Source organism: Scomber japonicus, chromosome 2, assembly GCF_027409825.1.
Source record: "Scomber japonicus isolate fScoJap1 chromosome 2, fScoJap1.pri, whole genome shotgun sequence".
In the NCBI taxonomy this organism is placed as follows: domain Eukaryota; kingdom Metazoa; phylum Chordata; class Actinopteri; order Scombriformes; family Scombridae; genus Scomber; species Scomber japonicus.
This window is the reverse complement of record NC_070579.1, coordinates 6,767,551-6,776,560: the sequence shown is the minus strand read 5'-3', so window position 1 is coordinate 6,776,560 and position 9,010 is coordinate 6,767,551. Positions and strand designations below refer to the sequence as shown.

Genomic DNA, 9,010 nt, shown 5'->3' with positions numbered 1-9,010 from the left:
TTAAGCCCCTGGATATAAAAGCTAAACAAATGCGTGTTGGGCGTCGTTCAAGTGACGCTAGTTTTAAAAACCATCCGTTTGATGTTTGACGTTTTCTCTCCAGTTTTTGCGGTTTTTTGTTTGTTTTTAAAGAATCCTCATATTTATCCCTGCGTTTTGTGCTCACCCAGATACTGCAAAGTAAATTGGCACAAATAAAGCCCGATCCGTTTTTTGTGTTTTTTCAAATTACTTTGTGTTGTCATGTGACTGAGGTTTAAATGTGTTAGTCGTTTTTTTTTTTAGTCGATTGGTTTGAAATTGTCATCGATCTCTTCTTTTACATCGTCCTTGAGCTCCGCGGCTGCCAGCGGCGGCCCGTCGTCTTCTCGTGAGGTTGCGGTGGGTGTGTTCTCTGACTCCGCGGGAAAATCCGGCCCTCCTGCTTCCATCTTCATCATCAGCTTGATCTTCTTCTTTGGGGGGTTCTTCAGGGTTCCCAAGCGCTCCTTTACCTTGTACTCCAGGGTGCTGTGCGGGATCCCGTACATGTTCTGCGCCTTGGACACGCTCATCTTCCCGCTCATCACCACCGTAATGGCCTCCTCCAGGATCTCGGTGTTGTACTGGCGGTAGCGGCCCCTCTTCTTCCTCGGCTGCTTGGAGTTCGGGTCCCCTTCCACGTCGGAGGTGGAGTACGCCGGCCCGGAACTGGAGTGGTCCAAGTCGGCGCTCCAGTAGTCGGCAGCTCCGTCCAACAGGCTCCCGAGGCTTCCTCCCCGGCGGTTCTGCTTGGGTAGGATGGCTCTCAGCTTCCGGCTCAAGCTGTTCTCCCCGTGGCCGCCGCCTCCGACCCCCATGGCGCCGTAGCCATACAGTTCGGAGGCATGAGAGTCCCAGGAGAGATCCATGCCCCGAACCTGGGGTATCTTTAGGTCGACAGGAGGCGAGTGGCCCTGGTCTCTCTTGCCGTCGTGGTGGTGGTGTTGGGCCTTGGAGACCTGATTGTGGTGGTGATGATGGAGGGAACTCTTGAAGGAGAAGGCTCCGTGGTGGTTGTGATTCTCCAGGAACGTAGGCAGGTCTTTGAGCTCGCTGAGGGCCCCACTCAGAGCTCCGCTGGCCTGCTTGAATTTCATCAGGCTGTCGAGGTGGGCCTTGCTCCCCCAGAAAGAGGAAGAGCCCTTCTGGCCGAGCAAGGAGTGGGACTGCGCGTGATTGAGCAAGCCGGCTGACTCCAGATTAGCCAATGAAAGAGCAGCAGGCTGACTCAGGAGGCGGTGCTTCTGGCTGAGGAGCTCTTCCTTGATGCGAAGCGAGCGGGCCATCGGGGGCTTGAAAGAGCTGGAGGTGATGTAGTTCTCTCTCAGTCCGTCCTGCAAGCTTCTCTGCAGCAGGCCGTCGTCCTCGTCCACCTCTGGCAGGGCTTGTTCCACTTTGAGGGAACGTCTGGATGGAGAGAAGAAAAAGAAATGCATTAAAATCATGAACAGTGTCTTATAGAGATCTCACAATTAAACAACACTGATTCCTGAGAACAGGGCTTAATGGAGAGTTTGGGGAGACAGGGTTGCACAGTAAAGATTCGGTGTGGCCTCGCAATGAAGGCAAAGTTTGATCCAGTTCATGCCAATGATTGACGTAAATGATGGAAAATTCCCTAACAGATATTACATTTGAAACTGTTGTAAGATAAACCACAGCAGGCTGATAAGAAACAAGGAGAGAGAGAGAGAGAGAGAGAGAGAGACAGAGAGAGAGAGAGAGAGAGAGAGAGAGGAATGACCTGCAGCAAAGGTTCCTTGCTAGATTTGAACCAGGTGCTGCGATTATGAGGTACGTGCTTTAACCACTCGACTACCCAAGCAACATTTTCCATGTTTTACATTTTTCTACATTTTGAGACTATGTTTACACGTGCCCGGCTATTTTCATGAACGGACATTTCATCATCTCTGTTTACAAAGAAAACTGCGTGCACACCAGTCTGTTTTCAGAAACACTAACCCGTGTATATCTGCCGTCAAGAGCAGCTCAAACCCACGTTAGCTAATCAGAATCCCGCATAACAACAACAACAACGTCAATTCATTCCTCCACATAATACAGCACTAATATAAAGGGATTGTACCAGCATAAATGTGACTGCTATTCTGCATCCATGATCACCATAGATTATAAACTATGTCACATTTAACCCAGGAGCAGTTTCCGGCTCCCCAAATCTCCGTTTTTCTCTGTTTACATGCAAAAATCTCCACTCTGGCCGGAGTTTTTAAAAAACATCGTTTTCAGGGGCGAATTCTCCGTTTGCGTCTAAACAGAGGGTGCAAACGAAGTTAATGTCTCCGTTTTTAAAAATAACCGGGAATGACCTGCAGCAAAGGTTCCTTCCTTCCTTCCTTCCTCCCTCCCCTCCTTCCTTCCCTTCCTCCTTTCCTTCATTCTTCCTCCTTTCCATCTTTCCTTCCTTCCTTGACTCGAGGATAACAGGAAACACACACCTGGCTGCAGTCTTTCAGTCCTCCTCACACCCTCTTTCTTCCTCCCTTCGTCCTTTCCTTCCTTCCTTCCTTCCTCCCTTCCCCCTCCTTTCCTTCCTGCCTTCCTCCCCTCCTTCCTTCCTCCCTTCCTTCATTCCTCCCTCCTTTCCTTCCTCACCTCCTTCCTTCCCTCTTTCCTCCCTTCCATCTTTCCTCCCTCCTTTCCTTCCTTCCTTCCTCCTCTCCTTCCTTCCCTCCTTCCTTCCATCATCCCTTCCTCCCTCCTTTCCTTCCTACCTTCCTCCCCTCCTTCCTTCCTCCTTTCCTTCATTCTTCCTCCCTTCCTTCTTTCCTTCCTCCCTCCCTTCCATCTTTCCTCCCTCTCTTCCATCTTTCCTTCCTTCCTTCCCTCCTTCCTTCCTTCCTTCCATTCTGCATGCATGAAAGCAGAACTCTCATCAGTGAGTATCTTAAAACATCTGCAGTGTGCAATGAATCCTCGACTATATGAATAATAGTGTTATTGTGACTTGAGGGAATTAACATTTTGTCACTTATCCAGGCAATAATTATGTTTTTTTTTAATGCCCACACAGACCTGTTAAGTAAAATGTAACAAGTCTTAGAAATAAATAAAATAAAAAAACAGTCTACTGCATCTCTTCCTTTTTCATAACGAGGTTTACAATTAGACAAAACAGTTGCAAATGAGTTGTTTCTCCCAGCCTTCATTATTAAGCACCAATTAGTTGTTGTGCAATGACTTATAACTTCCTCCCTTCCATCTTTCCTTCCTTCCTTCCTTCCTCCCTCCCCCCTCCTTTCCTTCCTTCCTTCCTTCCATCCTTCCTTCCTCCCTCCTTTCCTTCCTTTCCTTCCTCCCTTCCTCCCTTCCGTCTTTCCTCCCTCTCTTCCATCTTTCCTTCCTTCCTTCCTTCCTTTCCCCTCCTTCCTTCCTTCCTTCCTCCCTTCTTTCTTTCCTTCCCTCCTTTCCGTCCTTCCTTCCTCCCCTCCTTCCTTCCTTCCTTCCTTCCTCCCTCCCTTCCATCTTTCCTTCCCTCCTTCCTTCCTTCCTTCCTCCCTCCCTTCCATCTTTCCTTCCCTCCTTCCTTCCTTCCTTCCTTCCTTCCTTCCTCCCTTCCATCTTTCTTTCCTTCCTTCCTCCCTCCTTTCCTTCCTTCCTTCCTCCCCTCCTTCCTTCCATCCTTCTTTCCTTCCTCCCTTCCATCTTTCCTTCCTTCCTCCCTTCCTTCCTTCCGTCTTTCCTTCCTCCCTTCCATCTTTCTTTCCTTCCTTCCTCCCTCCTTTCCTTCCTTCCTTCCTTCCTTCCTACCCTCGTTCGTTCGTTCGTTCCTTCCTTCCTTCCTCCCTTTCTTCTTTCCTTCCTTCCTCCCCTCCTTCCTTCCTTCCTCCCTTCCATCTTTCCTCCCTCTCTTCCATCTTTCCTTCCTTCCTTCCTTCCTTCCTTCCTTCCTCCCTTCCATCTTTCTTTCCTTCCTTCCTTCCTTCCTCCCTCCCCTCCTTCCTTCCATCCTTCTTTCCTCCCTCCCTTCCATCTTTCCTTCCTTCCTCCCTTCCTCCCTACTTTGCTTCATTCTTCCTGTTGTGCAATGACTTATAACTTCCTCCCTTCCATCTTTCCTTCCTTCCTTCCTCCCTTCCCCCTCCTTTCCTTCCTGCCTTTCTCCCCTCCTTCCTTCCTTCCTTCCTCCCTCCCTTCCATCTTTCTTTCCTTCCTTCCTTTCTCCCCTCCTTCCTTCCTTCCTTCCTCCCTCCCTTCCATCTTTCCTTCCCTCCTTCCTTCCTTCCTTCCTTCCTTCCATTCTGCATGCATGAAAGCATGAATGTGCAATGAATCCTCTACTACATGAATAATAGTGTTATTGTGACTTGAGGGAATTAACATTTTGTCACTTATCCAGGCAATAATTATGTTTTTTTTAATGCCCACACAGACCTGTTAAGTAAAATGTAACAAGTCTTAGAAATAAATAAAATAAAAAAACAGTCTACTGCATCTCTTCCTTTTTCATAACGAGGTTTACAATTAGACAAAACAGTTGCAAATGAGTTGTTTCTCCCAGCCTTCATTATTAAGCACCAATTAGTTGTTGTGCAATGACTTAGAACTTCCTCCCTTCCATCTTTCCTTCCTTCCTTCCTTCCTCCCTCCTTTCCTTCCTTCCTCTCTTCCTTCCTTCCTTCCTTCCTCCCTTCCGTCTTTCCTTCCTCCCTTCCATCTTTCCTTCCTTCCTCCCTTCCTTCCTTCCGTCTTTCCTTCCTCCCTTCCATCTTTCCTTCCTCCCTTCCTTCCTTCCTCCCTTCCGTCTTTCCTTCCTCCCTTCCATCTTTCCTTCCTCCCTTCCTTCCTTCCTCCCTTCCGTCTTTCCTTCCTCCCTTCCATCTTTCCTTCCTTCCTTCCTCCCTTCCGTCTTTCCTTCCTCCCTTCCATCTTTCCTTCCTTCCTTCCTCCCTTCCGTCTTTCCTTCCTTCCCTCCCTTCCATCTTTCCTCCCTTCCTTCCTTCCTTCCTTCCTCCCTTCCGTCTTTCCTTCCTCCCTTCCATCTTTCCTTCCTTCTTCCTTCATTCCTCCCTCCTTTCCTTCCTTCCTTCCTTCCTACCCTCCTTCCTTCCCTCCTTCCTTCCTCCTTTCCTTCATTCTTCCTCCCTTCCTTCCTTCCTCCCTTTCTTCTTTCCTTCCTTCCTCCCCTCCTTCCTTCCTTCCTCTCTTCCATCTTTCCTTCCTTCCTTCCTTCCTCCCTCCCTCCCTTCCATCTTTCCTTCCCTCCTTCCTTCCTTCCTTCCTTCCATTCTGCATGCATGAAAGCATGAATGTGCAATGAATCCTATTTATACTCGACTATATGAATAATAGTGTTATTGTGACTTGAGGGAATTAACATTTTGTCACTTATCCAGGCAATAATTATGCTTTTTTTAATGCCCACACAGACCTGTTAAGTAAAATGTAACAAGTCTTAGAAATAAATAAAATATAAAATCAGTCTACTGCATCTCTTCCTTTTTCATAACGAGGTTTACAATTAGACAAAACAGTTGCAAATGAGTTGTTTCTCCCAGCCTTCATTATTAAGCACCAATTAGTTGTTGTGCAATGACTTAGAACTTCCTCCCTTCCATCCTTCCTTCCTTCCTTCCTCCCTTCCTTCCATCTTTCCTTCCTTCCATCTTTCCTTCCTTCCTTCCTTCCTTCCTTCCTACCCTCGTACCTTCCCTCCTTCCTTCCATCCTTCCTTCCTCCCTTTCTTCTTTCCTTCCTTCCTCCCCTCCTTCCTTCCTTCCTTCCTCCCTTCCATCTTTCCTCCCTCTCTTCCATCTTTCCTTCCTTCCTTCCTCCCTTCCATCTTTCTTTCCTTCCTTCCTTCCTTCCTCCCTCCCCTCCTTCCTTCCATCCTTCTTTCCTCCCTCCCTTCCATCTTTCCTTCCTTCCTTCCTTCCTCCCTACTTTGCTTCATTCTTCCTCCCTTCGTCCTTTCCTTCCTTCCTTCCTCCCTTCCGTCTTTCCTTCCTTCCCTCCTTCCTCCCTCCCTCCTTCCTTCCATCCTTCCTTCCTTCCTTCCTCCCTTCCTTCCTTCCTCCCCTCCTTCCTTCCTTCCTCCCTTCCATCTTTCCTCCCTCTCTTCCATCTTTCCTTCCTTCCTTCCTTCCTCCCTTCCATCTTTCTTTCCTTCCTTCCTTCCTTCCTCCCTCCCCTCCTTCCTTCCATCCTTCTTTCCTCCCTCCCTTCCATCTTTCCTTCCTTCCTTCCTTCCTCCCTTCCTACCTACTTTGCTTCATTCTTCCTCCCTTCGTCCTTTCCTTCCTTCCTTCCTTCCTTCCTCCCTCCATCTTTCTTTCCTTCCTTCCTTTCTCCCCTCCTTCCTTCCTTCCTTCCTCCCTCCCTTCCATCTTTCCTTCCCTCCTTCCCTCCTTCCTTCCTTCCATTCTGCATGCATGAAAGCATGAATGTGCAATGAATCCTATTGATACTCGACTATATGAATAATAGTGTTATTGTGACTTGAGGGAATTAACATTTTGTCACTTATCCAGGCAATAATTATGTTTTTTTTAATGCCCACACAGACCTGTTAAGTAAAATGTAACAAGTCTTAGAAATAAATAAAAAAATGAAACAGTCTACTGCATCTCTTCCTTTTTCATAACGAGGTTTACAATTAGACAAAACAGTTGCAAATGAGTTGTTTCTCCCAGCCTTCATTATTAAGCACCAATTAGTTGTTGTGCAATGACTTAGAACTTCCTCCCTTCCATCTTTCCTTCCTTCCTTCCTTCCTCCCTCCTTTCCTTCCTTCCTCTCTTCCTTCCTTCCTTCCTTCCTCCCTTCCGTCTTTCCTTCCTCCCTTCCATCTTTCCTTCCTTCCTCCCTTCCTTCCTTCCGTCTTTCCTTCCTCCCTTCCATCTTTCCTTCCTCCCTTCCTTCCTTCCTCCCTTCCGTCTTTCCTTCCTCCCTTCCATCTTTCCTTCCTCCCTTCCTTCCTTCCTCCCTTCCGTCTTTCCTTCCTCCCTTCCATCTTTCCTTCCTTCCTTCCTCCCTTCCGTCTTTCCTTCCTCCCTTCCATCATCTTCCTTCCTTCCTTCCTCCCTCCGTCTTTCCTTCCTTCCCTCCCTTCCATCTTTCCTCCCTTCCTTCCTTCCTTCCTTCCTCCCTTCCGTCTTTCCTTCCTCCCTTCCATCTTTCCTTCCTTCTTCCTTCATTCCTCCCTCCTTTCCTTCCTTCCTTCCTTCCTACCCTCCTTCCTTCCCTCCTTCCTTCCTCCTTTCCTTCATTCTTCCTCCCTTCCTTCCTTCCTCCCTTTCTTCTTTCCTTCCTTCCTCCCCTCCTTCCTTCCTTCCTCTCTTCCATCTTTCCTTCCTTCCTTCCTTCCTCCCTCCCTCCCTTCCATCTTTCCTTCCCTCCTTCCTTCCTTCCTTCCTTCCATTCTGCATGCATGAAAGCATGAATGTGCAATGAATCCTATTTATACTCGACTATATGAATAATAGTGTTATTGTGACTTGAGGGAATTAACATTTTGTCACTTATCCAGGCAATAATTATGCTTTTTTTAATGCCCACACAGACCTGTTAAGTAAAATGTAACAAGTCTTAGAAATAAATAAAATATAAAATCAGTCTACTGCATCTCTTCCTTTTTCATAACGAGGTTTACAATTAGACAAAACAGTTGCAAATGAGTTGTTTCTCCCAGCCTTCATTATTAAGCACCAATTAGTTGTTGTGCAATGACTTAGAACTTCCTCCCTTCCATCCTTCCTTCCTTCCTTCCTCCCTTCCTTCCATCTTTCTTCCTTCCATCTTTCCTTCCTTCCTTCCTTCCTTCCTTCCTACCCTCGTACCTTCCCTCCTTCCTTCCATCCTTCCTTCCTCCCTTTCTTCTTTCCTTCCTTCCTCCCCTCCTTCCTTCCTTCCTTCCTCCCTTCCATCTTTCCTCCCTCTCTTCCATCTTTCCTTCCTTCCTTCCTCCCTTCCATCTTTCTTTCCTTCCTTCCTTCCTTCCTCCCTCCCCTCCTTCCTTCCATCCTTCTTTCCTCCCTCCCTTCCATCTTTCCTTCCTTCCTTCCTTCCTCCCTACTTTGCTTCATTCTTCCTCCCTTCGTCCTTTCCTTCCTTCCTTCCTCCCTTCCGTCTTTCCTTCCTTCCCTCCTTCCTCCCTCCCTCCTTCCTTCCATCCTTCCTTCCTTCCTTCCTCCCTTCCTTCCTTCCTCCCCTCCTTCCTTCCTTCCTCCCTTCCATCTTTCCTCCCTCTCTTCCATCTTTCCTTCCTTCCTTCCTTCCTCCCTTCCATCTTTCTTTCCTTCCTTCCTTCCTTCCTCCCTCCCCTCCTTCCTTCCATCCTTCTTTCCTCCCTCCCTTCCATCTTTCCTTCCTTCCTTCCTTCCTCCCTTCCTACCTACTTTGCTTCATTCTTCCTCCCTTCGTCCTTTCCTTCCTTCCTTCCTTCCTTCCTCCCTTCCATCTTTCTTTCCTTCCTTCCTTTCTCCCCTCCTTCCTTCCTTCCTTCCTCCCTCCCTTCCATCTTTCCTTCCCTCCTTCCCTCCTTCCTTCCTTCCATTCTGCATGCATGAAAGCATGAATGTGCAATGAATCCTATTGATACTCGACTATATGAATAATAGTGTTATTGTGACTTGAGGGAATTAACATTTTGTCACTTATCCAGGCAATAATTATGCTTTTTTTAATGCCCACACAGACCTGTTAAGTAAAATGTAACAAGTCTTAGAAATAAATAAAAAAATGAAAACAGTCTACTGCATCTCTTCCTTTTTCATAACGAGGTTTACAATTAGACAAAACAGTTGCAAATGAGTTGTTTCTCCCAGCCTTCATTATTAAGCACCAATTAGTTGTTGTGCAATGACTTAGAACTTCCTCCCTTCCATCTTTCCTTCCTTCCTTCCTTCCTCCCTCCTTTCCTTCCTTCCTCTCTTCCTTCCTTCCTTCCTTCCTCCCTTCCGTCTTTCCTTCCTCCCTTCCATCTTTCCTTCCTTCCTTCTTCCTTCCTTCCGTCTTTCCTTTCCTC

General features: G+C 47.3%; 1 protein-coding gene across 1 annotated transcript; it reads right to left on the bottom strand.

The window, feature by feature from the left end:
- Window positions 1–250: 250 nt before the first annotated feature.
- lcor (ligand dependent nuclear receptor corepressor) lies at window positions 251–1,457 on the bottom strand. Its single transcript, XM_053341144.1, has one exon. The coding sequence runs from the start codon at window positions 1,455–1,457 to the stop codon at window positions 282–284; it is 1,176 nt and encodes a 391-aa protein (XP_053197119.1). The 3' UTR covers window positions 251–281.
- Between the last annotated feature and the right edge of the window lie 7,553 nt (window positions 1,458–9,010).

Coding starts and splice junctions, on each gene's coding strand:
- lcor (XM_053341144.1), bottom strand. CDS start 1,457: ATGCATTTCTTTTTCTTCTCTCCATCCAGACGTTCCCTCAAAGTGGAA.